Here is a 19448-nt window from a genome sequence, read left to right as displayed (position 1 = left end):
AGAAGGCACTATCCCACAGTAGCCAACCTGACCCTCTGTTGGTTTGTTTACAACATTTGCATCTCCTCTTTTCCAAACTGTTTGTGTGTAGGTGCTGTACTATAAATATATCAGTTGCTTCTGAATTTTGATTAGTTATTGATTTCTGCAATCGTCTCCATCTGATGCAAGAAAGAAGCTTCTTTGCAGTCAGGGTTATACTGGGTTAGGAAACTGAAAGTAGTAGGTTCTCCTCTTAGTTCAAAGGCCTCACCAGCCACAGGTGATTGTCTAAACTATAGGGCCAGGCATGGCCCTAAATTTCCTCCTCTTGTTTATTAATTCAAATAAGATCTCTGTATTTTATGCCAGGATATAAGTGCCACAACGGAGCATTTTAGAATATCTTGCCAATTTGATCATTGTCGTGGCTCCTTGGAGTTACAGTTGGGCATAAGTTCATACCCCTTTTTTAAATTGAGTCTTTTGTTGTCTTGATCCTTTGTATTTTGAGTTCTTTCTATATTCTGTTTATTAATCTTCTATCAGTTGTATAGCTGACAAGGATTCCCTCTCACTCATGGTCTTCCTTTTCACTCTGTTGATTATTTTCTTTGCTATAGAAAGACTTTATAGTTTTATAAAGAGGTCCCATTTCTCAATCACTGACCCTAATTCCCGAGTAAATGCAATACTTTTCAGAAAGTCCTTTCTTACAAATAGATGATAGGGTACTGCTTATGTATTCTTTCAGTTTCAGCATTTCAGATTTCACACTGAGGGCTTTGATCCATTTAGAATTGATTTTTGAGCAGGTTAATAGGTATTGGTAAAATTTCATTTTTGAGCATCCAGTGTTCCCTGCACCATTTGTTGAAGATGCTTGTTTGTCAACTATCAGAGGGTTGTAGTTACATGTGCTCATTTTTGAGTCTTCTATTTTGGTCTACTGACTGACATGTTTGTCTTTGTGAGAGTAGCATGCTGTCTTTATTACTATCGCTCTGTAACATATCTAGCAGTCTGGTACAGTAATCCCCAGAGAACTGTTGCTCAGGATTTTGTTGGCTATTTGAAGTCTCCTGTGGTTCCAGGCAAGTTTCACGATGCCGGTTTCTTCTGCAGTGATGAGTATTGTGGGGATTTGGGTTTTGATTGCACTGAAATTGTAAAGTGCCCATGGTAGGATTTTTTTCCACAATATTAATTTTACCAATCTATGATCATGGAAGATCTTTTTCTACATCTAATGTCTTCAATGATCTCTTTCTTCAGAGATTTAAAGTTTTAATTATAAAAGTCTTTTACCTCCTTGGCTAGGTCTATTTTTATGTTTTTTTTTCTAAAGAATACTGTGAATCAGAGTATGTCTATGATCTCTTTCTATTAGACTTTTCATAGTGTACCATAATTACTGCACATTTCTTTTGTGTGCCTGCTCTGTTTTCAATTTTTAAAATATTCTTTGCTTAAGTGGTTCAATTACTCTACTTTATCTTCAAACACTGGTGCTCTCTTTTTTCTTTAATTCCCCTACTAGTAAACCTCCTGCCTGTTTTCTACTCCACCTATTGAGTTTTTCAATTCCATCACCATCTTATTCTGTATTCTCTTCAATAGTTCCATCTCTTGACTGGAGTCAGTGTTCATACTCTGAATTGTCTTTGTCTTTTTATTTAGTCACATACTTGTCTTTTCTTGTACAGCACTCAGGCATTTATAGCTATCACCTTTAAGTTCACTAAGCCATTTGTTCATTTCTTCTTTAAATTCCTTGAATTCTCTGATGAAGTTTATGACTATTATGACGTTATCTTCTATATCCTGGAGTACTTCTAGATGATACTTTTAGAACATTTCTTTAGGACTTTAGGGGCAGGCATTCTATCCTGGCCATTAATTTTGTTTGTGATTCTGTGATGTGACTTTGACCTGTGGACTTCTTTCTTTGATTGTGTGTTTGATGTGTGATTGTAACCTACCTCGGGACAAACTGGTTGAGGATTTGTAGCATCACATGCAGGCATTGGAGTTTAGAGGTGGTGTGTGCAGGTTTGGCTATTAGACACTTCACCAAAGAAAGCACTTGAGAAAATTGAGTCTCTATAGCTAACCTTGGGAATATAGGGAGTTTAGGGACAGGTGTGGGGACACTTCTTTAGATCTTTATGAACTAATTGAAAGTTAAAGCCAGACTTGACACAGGAGCTAATGTAAAAGTACTTGAATTTCCTAGCCACATTTCTGAATATATACATACATATCCTGTATATATCCTATATATGTTGTCTCTGTATATATATATATATATATATATATATATATATATGTGTGTGTGTGTGTGTGTGTGTGTGTGTGTCTGTGTGTCTGTGTGTGTGTGTGTGTATTACAAATTATCTCAATTCTCAATTGAGATGAACCCTCATTTATATATATGCAGATGTCACTGTTGGGGAATATTATTTTAAGCTGTGTTACTTTTGTTTATGTTGCATTTTTTTAACTCTGTAAATCTGTGTTACTGTGCCTGTTTAAAATACCTGATGGTCTAATAAGGAGCTGAATGGACAATAGTGAGGCAGGAGAGAGAAATAGGTGGGGCTGGAAAGCAAAGAGAATACATAGAAGGAGAAATCTAGGAAAAAGAAGAAAGAACAAGGAGCAAGAGAAGGAGAGGGGCCAGCCACCCAGCTACACAGCAAACCATGGAGTAAGAGTAAGATTTACAGAAGTAAGAAAACAGGAAAAGCCCAGAGGCAAAAGGTAGATGGGCTAAAGTTTATTTAAGAAAGTTGGCAAGAAACAAGCCAAGCTAAAGCCAAGCACTTATAATTAAGAATAAGCCTCCATGTGTGATTTCTTTGGGAGCTGGGTGGTGGGCTCCCCAAAAGAGCAAAACACCAGCAACACAGCACTATTACATCAGTGCAAAATAAATCCAGTTATTAGCCTTCATGAGATGATGTCAATTTCCTCATTGTGATGATGCAGTTTATGATCTTAAAATATCTGAAATTAAAATTTAATTGAATTTAATACAAAGAAACATTTTTATATCATAAACAAAAGTGCTATTGGTTCAGCAACACCAACACTGTATCATATGCTGCTTTAGCCATGTCACCATGAATTCAATTTTTTTCATGTTTTAATCTTTCCTTTCTCAGACTTCTCACCTGATAGCTTCAAAATATCTGAATCAGCTCGGGCATTTCCATGTGGAATAAAATACTTTTTTCATTTTAAACAGCAAGAAATCCCCTCCCAGAATATGCCCATCCCAAATCATACCCTAAAACTGATTATGAATTCATGTTTTGGTTTGTTTGATATCACATAGCACAGTAGTTAGGTCTTGTACAGGAGGTCTAAACATGGATGCAAAACCCATTTCCATCACTTTCTATCAATGCAAGCTTTCTGAGTTTCATTTTTACAGTATTTTAAAAAAGAAATAAAACATTATATACACTTCATTGGGTTATCAAGAGAAAAATAGTGAGTTAATACCTGTAAATCAATTAGAATAATTTTGAATTACCATTATTTTTTTGAAAATCGTCATTGTTAGGTGTGAAATTTAACTCACAGAGAAGTGAAAGTTGAGTTACAGGACTGTCTCTCTATCTATCCCATCCTCTTTCTCTCTGGTAGTATACATAATGAGATTTATCTTTTCCCATTTATTGAGAAAGATTTTTTTCTCATACAACATATACTGCTTACAGTTTCCCCTCCCTCTACTCCTCCCAGTTTCTCCTCACCTTCCCCTGCCATCCAGATCCACATGCTTTCTGTCTCTCAATAGAAAATAAAACAGGTTTCTAAGATACCAAAAAAAGTAACAAAATAAAATATAAGATAATACAAAAACATTCACATTGAAGTTGGGGAAGACAAACCAAAGGAAAGAAAAGAGCCCAAGAGAAGGTACAGGAATCAGAGACTCACTTATCCACACACTCAGGAGTCCTATGAAAACACTAAACTTAAAGTCATAATATTTAGATGAAGACCTTTAGCAGACCCATGTAGGCCCTGGGCTTCCTGGTTTTGTGAGTTCATATGAGCTTTGCTTGGCTGTTTTAGAGGATTTTGTTCTCCCAGAGTCTTCTATCCTGTCTTGCTCTGAAACTCTTTCTACCTTCTCTTCCATGGGGTTCCCTGAGCTCCTAAGACGGGGATTTGACGGAGACATCCTATTTAGAGCTGAGTGTTCCAAAGTCTCTCACTCTCTGTGTACTATTTGGCTGTGGGTCTCTGTATTTTTCCCCATATGCTGTAAAAGGAAACTTCTCTGATGACGGCTGGATAAATCACTGGTCTATGAGTACAGAGATTATCGTTAGGTACCATTTTATCACTACTTTTATCATTACTCTTTTTTCATTTTAAAAGACCAGTAGTATTTAGCTTTACCCTAGGTCTCTGGTTTATCTAGTCTCAGGTTCTTGGTAACCCAAGTGATATCAGATATGGGTTCCATCTCCTGGAGTGGGCCTTAAGTCAAATCAGACATCGGTTGGTTACTCCCACGAGCTTTGTGCCATCATTGCCCTAGTGTATTTTGCAAGGAAGACAACACTGTAGATTTAAGATTTTGTGGCTGGGTTGGTGTGTATGTTTCTTCCTTGGTAACCTGGAGAGTACCTTCACAGACCAAAGATACTAGAACATAGGGCTGAAGGTTTTATATGGGCATCAACTCAACCTCTCCATGTTCAATAAGTTGTGTGAGTGTTGTCTTCAGCAATGAGGCCTTGCTGTCAGTTTATGGGGAGCAACCTATGACCTTGGCAATAACCCAAGCTGTTTGGAGATTTCCATGGGACTCCTTTGGCCAACAACTCAATTGGATATAACCCTATCTGGTGTGAGAAACTTTATTTGGTGACAAGAGATGGCCGCTTGGGACCTGAACCAGGATTATATCTTTTTAAAGGTCACTAGTAAGAGTTTTAATTGCCTTGTATAAGATCATTATTATAATGTGGTTTAGGTATGATATCTGTAAACTATCAATTTTATGGATTGTCTTAAACAGATGTGTTAGATTTTTAAAGTAACTAGCTGCTTGGTTGAAAATCAGAAGTTCAGTCTCAAGGCAGCAATGTTACCTTCATGAAAACGGCCTGACCTGACTGTATTCTATCCTTAGAGGTGCTAAATGCCTCTGGTGTGTTTAATCTTAAGGATAATCAAATTAAAACCAATTTTCTTAGACCTAAATGGGGGTGAGGATAGAGTCTTTATTCCAAAGTGAAAAATCTCATTGCAGTATTCTTCAACCAGAGGGAAGCTATCAGGGCTAAAGTATGTTTATTAAAACTGGTATATAGATCACTACATGTAATCTTTTAAATCACTTAATTGCAATTATAAAATTTTCAATTGCAATTATAAAATTCAATTTTCTTTCCTTTTAACCTCAACATTCAGAGCAATTATTTTTCATTGATCTAATGGAGCTACACATGAATGTAGCAAAATGAAGTAGAAGGAGCAGAGGTACAGCGACAGTGAATAACTCAGATAGTCTCCCTGACTCTTGCTGTTTTTTAATCTAAGGTTATTGTGCAGCCTTTGTGATCACCATCCCCCACAGCAGTGGTTCTCAACATTCCTAACGTTGCTTTAATACAGTTCCTCATGTTGTGGTGATTCCCCTCCGCCACCATACAATTATTTTCGTTGCTACTTTATAACTGTAATTTTGCTAACTGTTATGAATCATAATGTAAATATCTGATATGCAGGATATCTGATATGCGACCCTTGTGAAAGGATCATTCAACCCCTAAAGGGGTCACGACCCACAGGTTGAGAACCACTGCTCTAAAGAAAACAGGAGCTGAAAAGTTCCCTCTGGAGTTCTCTTCTCTCTGTGGGATCTGTAAAGTGTACCCTTCCAACTTCAATAACACTGAAAACAAAAGAAAACCAGATTTCAATTCTCCTTCAAATATCTCTTATTCTTTATCACTGGTAGTAAAGAAGACTCACTGTCTCCAAATTTCTCTCATACCTGAACGGACTCTACTCATATTGTGTGTGGAGAACCTCACATGAGGACATCCTTAATATTCATCATGTGGTGTGTCTGTCATGACTTCCTTTTTTTTTTTCCCTAACAGCATCATTTGCGACTTGAAAACTCTATTTTTCTCAAATGATTTCTTTACTTGATTTTTAGCACTTCACGCTCTCCTGGTCCTTTCCTTCACCCCATATTAAATCCAATTGCTTCCTCACTCCCCATTTCTAATGTACCCCCCAGCCTTCTAGATACTGCGGTCTTCTTGAGTCTCCTCTCTTAGAGGTCTCACTGAGCATCATGACTTTGATACCTTCCATCCCTTTGGTGCTTTCAAGTTCCTAATTCAAGTAAAGCATTTCTTTTATAGATTAGATGAAGTAGCTACACCCAAGCATCACTGTAGGTGTGTGAAAGGTCTGGATCTCAGCCACTTCTCTACTTCATTCTCCCCTCAATCCAGACCAAACAACAAAAAGCTGATGGTATTTCTCTCCAAGCCTCCCCATCCCAAGTAAATGCCATTGCTACAACCCCAGTATCACACACACAAAATTATAAAATAACATCAGCAAGATGCCTACTTGTTGTAATATTTAGAACACATCGTTCATTTTTATGTGTTCATTTGTTCAATCGATTTTTTTTACAGTCTAGAGTTCTTTCTCTCTCACATGCTAAGGCAAAATGAAAGCATTCATACATGCACCCTGAGTTGTACTACTGAAGTACATCAGGAGCCCGGTGGCAAGGTACATGCCCTTCTTCCAGTCTGGGATGCACCATGATCATCCACTCTCTAAATTATTTTACTTGGCTCTTCACTCTCTGCCTGTTTATAACCTGAGATCATTTTAACCCCTAGCACTACTCAAACCCTCCAGTGACTTCCCGTCTTAATCAGAATGATAGCCTGATTTCAGAACACTTAACCTTTAGATGACATAGTACATTGATTTAATTCTGATCCTTTAAATATATCAAAGGGAGAAGATTGTTTGAAAAGCAAAATTAATTTTTAAAATTCAGAAAAAATAACTCTAAAACTTCATTACATATTAATGAAAGCTCAGGTGCATTTTATGCAGTATTTCTACATAATCACTCAAGCAGATATTAGAAACTACTTTTCTGTCTTCAGAGAAATTTTTATTTGATTAGAACAGCATTTTATAAATTCCAATAATTTTGTTTTTTTCTAATTTAAACTCTCACTTTATAACTTAGAAAAAATCTTCCAAGACACAATAACAGTGTGATTCATAGGCTTAAGTTTTACCTAATTCTGTTATTGAAGTTACTAGTAGTTTAAGTTTAAAGAGTTTACATTTAAAATTTTTAAGATACTAGAATTTCAAAATGTTTAAATTTAATGAACTTTGCTCAATTTGACAAAAATCACCACCTTGATAACTCCAAGTTTTCTCTTTCTCTTAGAGAGAGAGAGAGAGAGAGAGAGAGAGAGAGAGAGAGAGAGAGAGAGAGAGAGAGAGAATGAGTCTTAACTCACCCATAACAAGTTTGTAAGTCTTATGTGAAGATTTACATGGTCATTTTCTCCACGATGCTGTGAAGCATTCCATGGGCCAATGACTTTTTCAACCTTCCTGAGCAACTATAACTCAGTGACTTTCAAACTTGTGTAATGAAAATATATATTATTTGATTTATCCCTAATTTTTGCTCCCCAACCCATATATTTAGTTTATAGTCATTACTAAGGTAATTTTCTTTTTGTTAATTCTGTAATGCTTAGTACCAGATGCTTTAAGTTTTTTCATATATATATATATAATATATAATATATGTATGTATATGTACATGTATATTATGTATTTATATACTATTTTATGACCATACTACAGCAGAATATGTATTTCTTTTCTGCAAAAACAAGTAGCCTAGAGATATTTCTGGGAAACAAATTTTCTTAGTTTCTCTGGCAATGACCTAAGGTTTTCCTTTGTTTTTCTGTCTTTCAGCAAGCTCCATTGCCAAGATTGGCTCAGATCCTCTAAAGTTCGTAAATGATGCTGTGGAGGAAACCACTGACTGGATCTATGGCTTCTTTTCTTTGCTTTCTGACATCATCTCATCTGAAGGTGACGAGGAGGATGAGGATGCAGATGAAGACATTGATAAAGGTACCCAGGGCCCAGAGTTGTATCTAACATCTACGACTGGGAATTGGGCACACTTGACATTGGCTAGCTGAGGGTTTAGCCCAAAGGAGCACTTGGGCAGGCTAAACTAAAATGGATACATGTCTGAGTACAAAAAGCACTCCAGTAAGCTGCCAAATAGAGTAAATCGCTCTCCATTTGGCTTTAATCTTATAGTTTATCTGCCATTATGGAAAAGATATCAAAATTAAATGCTGCTATTAGAGTGGCATTATAGCAGTGATTCTTAATATAAATAACTATAAAACCACAACAGATTACCCACTTATGTGTTTATTTGAGACAGAGTAGCTATTTTTCAAGTTCATGTCTAGGAGGATTGAAACAAAAATATTAAAACCAACAATCATGTGTTTTGTACAAGTAAGCCATAGTAATAGTCACATGGCGGTAACCAATCTTAATAAAAGCCCAATCAAAACATACAGTGATGGAATCAAATGGAGGTATAGAATGGAAAGATACATTTTAAATATAACACATGTTAGCAGCTCACATGTAATGAACGAAAGTGAATGGAAGAACAAGCTGTATATAAATTGGCATCTAGCGGGTTTACAAAGGAGAAAGTACAGTGATCCAGTCTGTTAAATGAAATTAAAAAAAAATGGTTACTCTTACTCATCTAGGATTATCCATTCAGTCTTACCCAGCAGGAAAATTCTGACTATTAGAAGCCCTTTTATGACTTTGTCTGAATTTATTTCTGTTCTGGCCCTGTGAGAAGTGACAATAAACAGAGAAAATTGAAATTAATATGATGCATGAGCTCTAATGCAGTAACTTGGAGCCCTGCTCAATTTTATTAAACTCATAAAATGAAACCATCTTAGGTGAATATATATAAACAAAACATGTACTTTGGAATTTAGGTAGCAAAGTATGCAAGAATCATGACTATTGAAAGCAATAGCTTGCAAAAAATGAGTAAATAGCAAAACATGAGTAAATAGCAAATCCCTGCTACCAGTTATGCTAATTTTCTATTTTTTTCTTGATTTAGGAGAAATAGAAGAACCTCCCTTAAAAAGAAAAGGTTGGTTTGTTCATTTTCCAGTGTTTTCTTTCATATATATATATATATATATATATATATATATATATATATATATATAATTTTGAGCATGACTTAGATGCTTCTCACTTGTATTGTTACTTAACGTGTTTCTTATATACAGGTTTGTTTAACAAGAGTGTGTAAAGCTCATAATTAGAAAGAAATGCTGAACTCCTAGTGAGCTCATCCAAATATTTTTCAGTTGCTATTTTAGTGGAGGTCAGTGCATTTGTATACCTCTGTCTGTATATGAACCAATGTAGATTGGGATTTCTTCAGTGCCAGAGAATTCTGTAGCTGTGAAAATGGTCCAGAAATTGATGATGCCCATATTTACTTTTATTATAACCAGATTTACTCAGTGTAAAAGTTTAAGCTCTTTGCTTTTCATATTTTATGGTCAATATTTTGTATCTCAGGTAATGACAATGATATATAATAGCCACCATAGTGTGGATCATGTGGTCTTGGGGGAAAAGTCATATCAGTAAATGTATATATTGGTCATTCCCAAGGGAAGAAGTTGCCTGGGATGTGTGGAAATGATGTAGAGCATTTCCTTGTAAGGAAAGGTAGTGCATTGGTGACTGATCATAGTTAGGAGCAGCATGCTTCAGGGAATAGTGGTACATCTTTGGAACAAGTTGCCTCAAAAGACCAAGACTTTTCCAACCAAGCATAGAAAACATCTCTGAAAATGGTGATGAAAACCAAGGCTACCGACCTGAGTACACTTGATGTGAAAGAAAACTAGGCACTGCTTTAGTCTACTGGGGTTAAGTTGCCGATGCACATACATATTAGAATACCCTTGATTTATTTACTCAGTATGTCACCCTCCAAAGATCACTAAGGATTCAACAGTGGGACTGAATGTAATCAATATATCCAGTCCAGACTTAGGTGTGAGTGAGCAGGCTGAGCAGGTGGTGAATGCCATACTAGTCGGAGGAAAATTAGAATCTCTGATTAACACCACAACAAAAAGAACTGAGCTAGTGAGGTTCCCGTGTGGCAAAGGCATCCTGATACAAATGTGTTTTTGAAGTGCTACGAGGAGAAAGGAAATTATTCTGACCTCAAAAAGGAAGATGAGAATTGAAAAATTCAAGTCAGAATTCAGTTCTCAAGTTCAGGCTTTGAAATTCTAGATTGATATGTAAACTTTGTGAGGACAACAGGGTCTTTTCAAGGCTGATATTTAATAGCTACTGATTAGGACGTAGTCAAACTTCAACTAACGAGCTACTACCTGAAAGGAAATTATATGTCATGAACATGTCTATTTTAATTGTACATGGAGAGGGAAAATCAAGTGGAAAAGTTATTTTTATTAACAAATTGATTTACTAAACACATCAAAAAGTCATATTCTACTCATATATAAAAATATTTACTTTTTAGTTAAATGTCTCTCCTTTCTGATTTGACTTTCATATTGTGATTAATTTAAAAATTCATTTTTGTGAAATTATCAGCATACATCAAAGATCCATAAAGTTGTTTAAATATTTTTCCTCCTATCACTGCCTTGAATCTTCAAATCACCAACAAAAATCTACCCAGTAGTGGTTTAGGATACTTTTCCAAACTTTAGTAAAAGCATTAGTGAAGACAGTCTAAGGGATTTATATACCGTATTTCCTAATACTTTGAAGTATTCCATATTCAAAAGTAGGAAGATAATTGACTTTAAATTCAGGTCATTTCTTAGTAGCCCAGAATGATAATCTCCTGACATGAACCAATTGATTTCTACCCATCTAAATGATTGTCCATTAACATGCTTTCCAATTCATATGTATTCACTGTTTAGCCATTATTTCACTTAACCCAGACCACAATGTATTTTATTTGACTTCCCTGTGTCTTCCTAAGGCATCTTATTTAAATCACTTAGAAATGTATTTCTGTTTGCTCTTGTATTTCTGGTCTTACCAAAGTAAAAAAAAAAAAAAAAAAAAAAAAAAAAAAAAAAAAAAAAAGAATTCTATCACACTGTTATTTATGGGTGAATCTTGCAATTCTAATTTGATGTGGAATAATGGCTCAGTCAGCTAATCTCAAGGTTGCAAAGATTGATTATTAAACAGGCTATTAAAATGGATGGAATTTTTGGATACTATTCTGTGGTTTGTGTTTCTATGTATAAATACACCTTAGGGCATTTCATGTAGTACCTAATGTCTTTATGTGCTTGTTGCATATTTATTTTCAACTTTCCAGTTTTAAAATATTTTGTGCTTTCACAAAACTCTCCACAATGACCATCCCAGTTACTAATTCATGAGAAAATTATTTTTATTATGTAGTTCTCTAAAAGAATTACCTAGGAAAGTCAAATATTATTTTTCTGTTCCTTGCTGGTCTAGTACTGTGTGTGGAGCAGTCGTCTCACAAAGGAGTGTGAACTGTGGATATGTTCACACTACCTTGCTTTCTAAAGAACATGCAATTGTGGAGAGCTGTAAAAGATAAGTACCATGCACATACTTTCTTAAAACTTGTCTGCCTGAAAATATACTAATATTTGTAATAGCAGTAGATCAACTTTGCAAGATAAAGAAATATCTTTTGGTGTATTTCCAATTTTCAAAACTCTCCACCAAAAATCATTAAAGATGAGGGCCTCTGGCTCTGTGTAATGTGTCTATTGGGTACATGAGAAGCGTGGTTCTTATATAATTTGATGTTCTGGAGTCAGTGACCTCATAGAGTCAAGTGTGAGAAGCAACGATATCTCATTTAGAAATTTATCTTTTTCTTATTTAGCTGAAAACACTTACACTTAAAAATGACTCTTCAAAATTAGAATTTCAAACATTTTATTTTTCAGTTATTTTCAATACTCATTCTTAGAAAAACTTAAAATACAGGTACTTTGAAACAGCCAAAGCAGGAAAGTTTATTGACACTAATCATATCCCAGGTAAATGGAAAGATTTTAAGGACAACCAAACTTTAAAACAGGTATTGAAGATGGAGGGGAGGAGAAGAAAACAATCAAAAGAAATGTGTTAAGTAAATCTATGAATGTCATATTTCTTTAATTCCTATAGATTAGTTCTATATTGTTCAAAATGAAATAAGACCTACCTTATCAAATTTTGTTGCTAAATATTTGATCTAATTCAGAAGAAAACCTCGTCTTAATTCACATAGTACAACACTGTTCTTGTTGTCTTTGGAATAATGAAAAAATAATTATGCATTATCTGTGGAAACATTATGTGTACATGTGAATATGTAACTATAATATTATATATCCTAATCTTATTATTTATGAGTTTATTCTCCTGGCCAAAACAAATAAAATTATATATGCTGTCAGCTAGATAAATAAACTGTATGCAAATTTATCATGATAATTAACAAAAGTATTTTGACTATTTGTTTTTTACCATTTAAACATGTATAATTATTCCCCAAGTAAAATATCGAAGTTTGATGTCCTTTACACATATATTACAGAAACTCCTATGATGTATGTATGTATGTATGTATGTATGTATGTATGTATGTATGTACTAAGACAGAGTCTCACTCTATAGCCTTGGCTGGCTTGAAACTCACAGAGACCTCTGTGTCTCTTCCTCCCAAGTGCTGAGAGTAAAGATATGCACCGTCATGCCCAGTTGCTAAATTTTAACATCATACAATTATCTTCAGAAAATAACTAAAAATGTTTATCTACACCATGTGAAATGAGAATAAGCAAAATAGCAAACAATATAGTATTGGTTTGATTTGTCTCATTTTTAACATAATGCTAAAATAAAATTTTCATAGTTGATCCATATGACTTTGATATTTATGTATTAGTGACAATGCTTATGTATGAGTTACAAAATCTATTGCTTTCTCATTTTTTCAAATTTTAAATAAAAATATTTATAATTAAAAACAAGGTTAAATTACATATATGTGTGTGCGATTTTGCAAAACATAAAATTAATTTGAGCAATACTTTTCAACAAGAAATAGTTTTTGTCCATTAGCTAATGGGTGATATCTCTAATATATGACCATCAACTCCAAAAATAAGGTTAAATACAGTTTTAAAAAGGCATATTAAATAACATAAGAGAACACACAATAGTGTTAAAAATTCATAGTACATGTATGTCCATTTCTGAGCATATTATAAGATGTTCAATTGTGTGAAAGTATTAGACATATCTGATAGTTAACTGAAGAGATGGATACAGTTGCCCTATTTCCAAATATTCACAAAATAAGTAATTCTGGAGGCAAAGTCATAAATATTTTAAAAATCATATACATTTTTTGTTTTATTTCAATATAAGTTTAGATGTACATAAGGATTCCTAACATCCATATTTTTAAAAGTAAGGACAAAGAATTAAATTTATTAATAAGACAATTTCATTCAAGCTATAAATCACATTCACAGTCTCATGAGCTAATTTAAAAAATATATTTCTTTTAAATTAATTGTTAAATAATTTATTTCATTTTTTAAAAAAATTGGGGTGTACATGTGTGTATGTGCATGTATGTGCATGTGTGTGTGTGTGTGTGTGTGTGTGTGTGTGTGTGTGTGCATGTGAGTGCATATGTCCTCAGAGGCAAGAAAAGGTTTTTTGATCTCCTGGAGATAGATGGAGTAACAAGTGTTTATGGGCTGCCTGGCGTAGGTGCTGGGAACTGAACTAGATCCCTCTGTAAAAGCAGTTAATACTCACTAACTGCTGATTAATCTCTCTAGCTTCTTATGGTTTAAATTTTAAACCCCATTAATCTCATAAAGAAATGGCACTTGATATAATTTCAATTTTAATAGAAAATTGTGTAGATTTATAATACATTCTTATATCTGGAGGTTAATGTAAGGTGGTATGATAATACATGAAAAAAATCTAAAATTGTTTTTATATATAGTTTCTTGTAAAATTTATGATGTAATTTTTAAAAATTCCAAGAATAAAACTATACTGTTATTGAATAAAACTTTTTTGTGAGTAGAATGAAAACATACTTATGAAAAAAATTTCCAAGTGTTAAAAAGAAATTTTAAAAATTACATTTAAAAATGTAATATATATATATATATAAAACACTTGTAGAACATCAACTAAATTTAAAAGGTAGCACAGTATTTTTTATTTCATTTACATTTTAACTTTTGGAAATTTTTGAGATAAGTTCTCATTTAGCTCAGGCTATCCTTCAATTCACTGTGTAGTTGAGGATGACCTCATGGGATACCTCTATGATGTTCAGATTGTAGGCATGTGCCAACACCTTCTTCTAACTGCAATTTTCTTTTAATGTCAACAATTAAAATAATCTTTAAGTTACAACACAATTATGGAGAAATTGGATAGTGTCTTCTAAATATAATGCTGCTTTTAAGTGTGCTCTAAAATTTAAAAGGAAAACAGAAAGAGAAGATGACCACAGAGGCATATGGGTATTTAGCTTCCTGGATGACCTTAGAGATCTGAGTAGGAGCAAATCACAGAGGCCTGATATTGTACCATACTGTGCTATCTCCCTTTACATAGTCACTATTACAGAGCACTGACATCCTTTCTGTGATTAAGCTAGGAATCAAATTTAAGCTTAAATTTTATTTTTATCAGGTGTTTTTATTTAATATTCCAAGCAATGTGCTAGGTGGGATAGACCATTTGTGTGCTTGCTTACAGTATCTTCAAAAGCTGATGTGGGAAATTTCTGAAAATTTTCGATGGCTACAGTGAAATTTTATTATGTTGTTACAAATGGACAAGTATGCCATACACATAACTAGACCATTAAAACACAGCACATCTTATTAACTAGCACTTGGTTGTTAAAATGTCCACAAAAGACTATGTTGAAGACATTGATGAATAAATGGGCAAAGTAGATTGTAGCTGAGGTAATGCCTTTACAGTGTTGCATGGTTGACTTTGAGGAGGTGAAGGATTCATCATATTGGACTATTTTTAGACAACTAAATTTTAATCCTTCCATTATGCAGAAATTCTCTAAGTCATAGTTAAAACCATGCCCAGTGATACAGACACAGGGTAGGGTGAGAGTATGGGGAGAAGGAAGAAGAGGGATCCAGTAATCACAAGGCATGGGCCTCTTAGTAATTCTCCATATTTTTCAAAAGTGACGTATTGGCTTATAGCTAACTTATAGAATTTTCTCATATTTCCATAGTAATATTTAAGGTTTTACTGACTAGATTAGGTAAACAGTCACAAAATGTAATTCTTTTGCATGTTTATTTTTAAATTTTTGTACTAACATTTCTAAGTACAATATAATGGAAACATTTATCTCCCCTTTTCAGTTCACTCTTACTAAACCTTTGTCTATAATAAGTCTGTACATCAGAAGGATCATTATACCATTTATGTCCTTTCAAATATGTAATTTTAGAAGATAATGATAGTCGTTTAACAAGAAGTTATATTTTATAAAGCCTTTTCCTGACATCTAGCTTTAAAGTCGAGAAAGGATAATTGTAGTCTTTCACAGCTAAGCACATTCAGAGTTCTGTAAAGGAAAAAGTGGTCTTTGGTTTTTAGGAGCACAGTGACCTTAGGGATTACACACTTATCTTCTGCATTCAGAGAAGGCACCACTAGCCCTCAAAATTATGTATCACTTCCATTTTTCCTGTATTTTTTGCTTTTCTCACTGCTGTAACCAAATACCTGACAAGAGTCAGCTTAAGGAAGGAAGGATTTATTTTGATTAAAATTGAAAGTGATGCAGTCTGTCAGTAGGAAAGGAATAATGGCCGTAGTGTGATGTGGCTGGTCACATTGCATCAACAGTGAGGAAGCATAAAGACACCTTTGTGTTTAGAGAAACAAGTTACATTTTCTTTAGAATTGTGAAATGTCCTATAGCCCCTCAGATTGAACAGAGCTATCCAATAATCCAATAAGCTAAAACTTAATTCATTCTTTGTTTTGTTTTTACTTGATTGATATCCACAATAGTTCTTTTCAGGCAGAGTGCATGAGAAGGATCTGGAAGATATCAGCACTATAAATAGTCAAGGCATTATGGTTAGACTATCTAGAAGGCTGTATTACAATATTGGTAGTAAGACAGACAGACAAGTTAATTTGCCAGGAACTTTATTGCACCAATCTTTACTGGAAGACTCTGAGTTTATACTTGATTGAACATTAAGTGTCAACAATCTGATAAACCAAAAAAGAAGGTAGAATAGAAAGGTGACTACATTTGTTAAAATCATAGTCTCAGAATATTTTACTAGGTATGCCCTAGAACATTATGAAATAGCTACTTCTAAATCAAAGCTCAGCTGTGTAAGCACTACGTGTTGTTCCTCAGACTGTGTCTAGAAGTTAAGTGTTGCCTCCTTTTATCTTAACACTGATGCGATCTCTAACCCTAGGAGGACAAAGTCAAGAAAACTGATGACAGGCTGTAAATGAAAAGAGAAAGAGTGTAAGGAATTTGAGGCAAGAGAAACAGTGATGAGAAACGGAGTAACTTTTCCAGGTACTTGCAAATGTAATCAGCTGTGAGTGTCAGAATTAAAGGATGTGTTCATTCTTTTGTGGGGGACAAATCTAATTCCAGTTCAAATTGACTTCCAGTTCAAATTGACTTGATCGAAAAGGTCTTCATTGGATCAAGAGATGGAGCTTGCAAGTTGTGGAGCTGAAATAGCTTCTACAATGGCGTGGACATGTTTTGTAACAAACAAATCTCTTTCCTAAAGAACATTGTTTTCATACTTAGTGTACTTAGTGATCACACAGGCTTTTTCTCTTTGTGCAGTTATGGTCATCAGAATTCTGTGGTCCAGACCATTTTACCTCATGACTCAAGAGAGGAACCTTTTTTATTTTCCTCAAATGTTTCTCCTAAGAAACCTCTATAGACTCGCATTGATCTGGACTGAGTAACACGCTCTTGTTAGATCTGACCAGTTGGCAAAAACAAGACAAAATAACAATAACAAGAGATGCAACATCTACTCTGTGGAAGCCTGGGATCACCTTCAGAAGTAGAGGAAAGAGGACAGGGTAGCATCCCATGAACCACCTATAGAAAGATGGGGATGCTGTGGTAATAATGGTTTCTCTAGAAAGCCGCAGATGTCCACAGGTGTTGTTAATTATCTCAGACTTCCTGCTACATTGGATTTATGAAATCAAAATCCCAAGGCAGAGTCTTAAATACATTCCCTAGGGTGTGAGAGAGGAAATAGATGGAGACAGGGAATTAAAAACAATTGGTAAGGCTATGGTTTTCATTGTTTACCAAGATGCCCTTAAACTGTCTACATTTATAGTTATAGAAAACAACTCAAATCCGCTAGGCTTTTCCTTTCAAATATGCGTATTGAATAACATATGAATTGTACATCATATAAATATGCTTTATAAAACATGATATAAATAACTATGAATGTATCCCTACCTCTTCAATTAAAGAATTTAAAAATCTTTCAGTATGTTTCTGAGTCCTCCATAGGGTAAAAACTATAACAGTCTGAGTCATTCTGTAGACAAGAGATTTTCTGTATCTTGAAGCCAATGATGGGAAGCACTGGGGATAAGTGTTTTGCTTACATATTGTAAGAATTGTGTATAAATTTACTGGGGGAAAAAAACAAGATGAATAAATGATAACATAGAAGTTAAATTAATATTGATGTCACATTGGCAAAGTTCATTAATTGGAATTAATGATATGAAGTGCCCTTCAATTGAACATTTCAAAAGTTTAAACATGATTGAGATAAGACCCTGTGAACAGAAATAGGAGGTGTTTCTACTATATTACCTGTGTACTTTACATGTTATAGTTAAGTCAAGTAACCCCTATGATTCTCAGTTCTCAGACCTATGAAACAAAGGTATTTGATTTACTGATAATCAGTTCCAATTCCATTCCAGCAATGATGCTTTCTGACTCTGACTGAATCATTATGCCATATATTAATGGTTTTCTCAATAGTTTCATCCAGAGCAAATCCTCACACTGTAAAGTATGGACCATGACTAACAATTTGAGCATCATCTGGAAGCTATTGAGAAATCTGCATACATCTAGGCTCACTGAATGACAATCTGAATTTTAAGAAGATCCCCAGACCGTTGAGAAACATTGATCTGGACAATGGTTCCCACTCTTGACAGTACTTCTAATGTTTCCTGTGAGCTTATTTAAATTGTAGATTCCCCATGTTTCCTCACTGTGGAAATGAACTGATTCAATTTAGGCTGTAGCTCAAGAATATGTTTTAAAAATCTCCCCAGTTGATTCTTATACACATTGATCTGCTATAGGGTATCATCAATTATATGAAGCACATATACTAACCCAGCCAGAACCTCATCCATATCTCTCAACTCCATCAGTGTATATCTAATAAAAGGTATCATTTGTAATCACTTCTGTCTGGTGGGTTTGTTGCACGCGGGGAATGGTATTTCATTTTATGGATGAAGAAAATAAACCCTACAGTGGAAAAATGCATTAACCTCAGATCACAGACTTTATGAGAAAAACATGTGATCAGGTGGGTAGTATTTCAATATTGTTAAATTTGAAATTGTTTGTAAAAACCATTAGTATGCAATGGTTAGACAATTGTTTTTCCTGAAAAAGTTTAGCTTAACTTGCAAAGTAATAAAATGTAACAAAATAAGACCCAAACTATTTTACATTCATAAATTTGAACATCCTTGAAAAAAATTCTCTGGGATATTTGCCTACCACTGTTTCTAGTATCTGCCCACTTAATTACAGACAATAGTGATTTAAAAATAAGGTCTTTCTATGCTCTTCATTTTTGATATACCTTCCTGAAAAGTAATATTTGATACAGTTGAAAATATATCACAAAAATAGATACCAGTACATAATTTGCTGTATTTGTTATAAATACTGAGATTTCAGAAAAGTGGTTCCCCTTAGAATGAATTAATTGACATTAAATAGAACTAGATTTGCTTAGTCATTTATCAAAATTAATCCTTAATGTCCTAATAAAAATTGGGCAAGTCTTACATATAGTTAGTCTATGTTCCCATGAATAAGTAGTTTAATAGTAAAAGGAGAAAAAGTTTAAGAAAGTATTTTTATCTCATCTAATTCTTGAGAACTATTACAAAAACAACTATAAAAACATTCTTTGAAAATTTCCATATTCAAAACAATTTAACTAATTTTTGTCATCTTG

At 34.1% G+C, this 19448-nt stretch overlaps 1 protein-coding gene across 1 annotated transcript in view; it reads left to right on the top strand.

The window, feature by feature from the left end:
• Trdn (triadin) overlaps positions 1 to 19448 on the top strand; it is a 319941-nt gene that overhangs the window by 19784 nt on the left and 280709 nt on the right. The window contains exons 3-4 of the mRNA XM_059272972.1: positions 7996 to 8157; positions 9200 to 9232. Coding sequence (XP_059128955.1) covers positions 7996 to 8157; positions 9200 to 9232 — 195 coding nt within the window. The remainder of the gene's footprint in view (positions 1 to 7995; positions 8158 to 9199; positions 9233 to 19448) is intronic.

The sequence above is a fragment of the Peromyscus eremicus genome, chromosome 8b, assembly GCF_949786415.1.
Source record: "Peromyscus eremicus chromosome 8b, PerEre_H2_v1, whole genome shotgun sequence".
Lineage (NCBI taxonomy): Eukaryota > Metazoa > Chordata > Mammalia > Rodentia > Cricetidae > Peromyscus > Peromyscus eremicus.
This window is presented reverse-complemented; position numbering and strand designations above follow the sequence as displayed.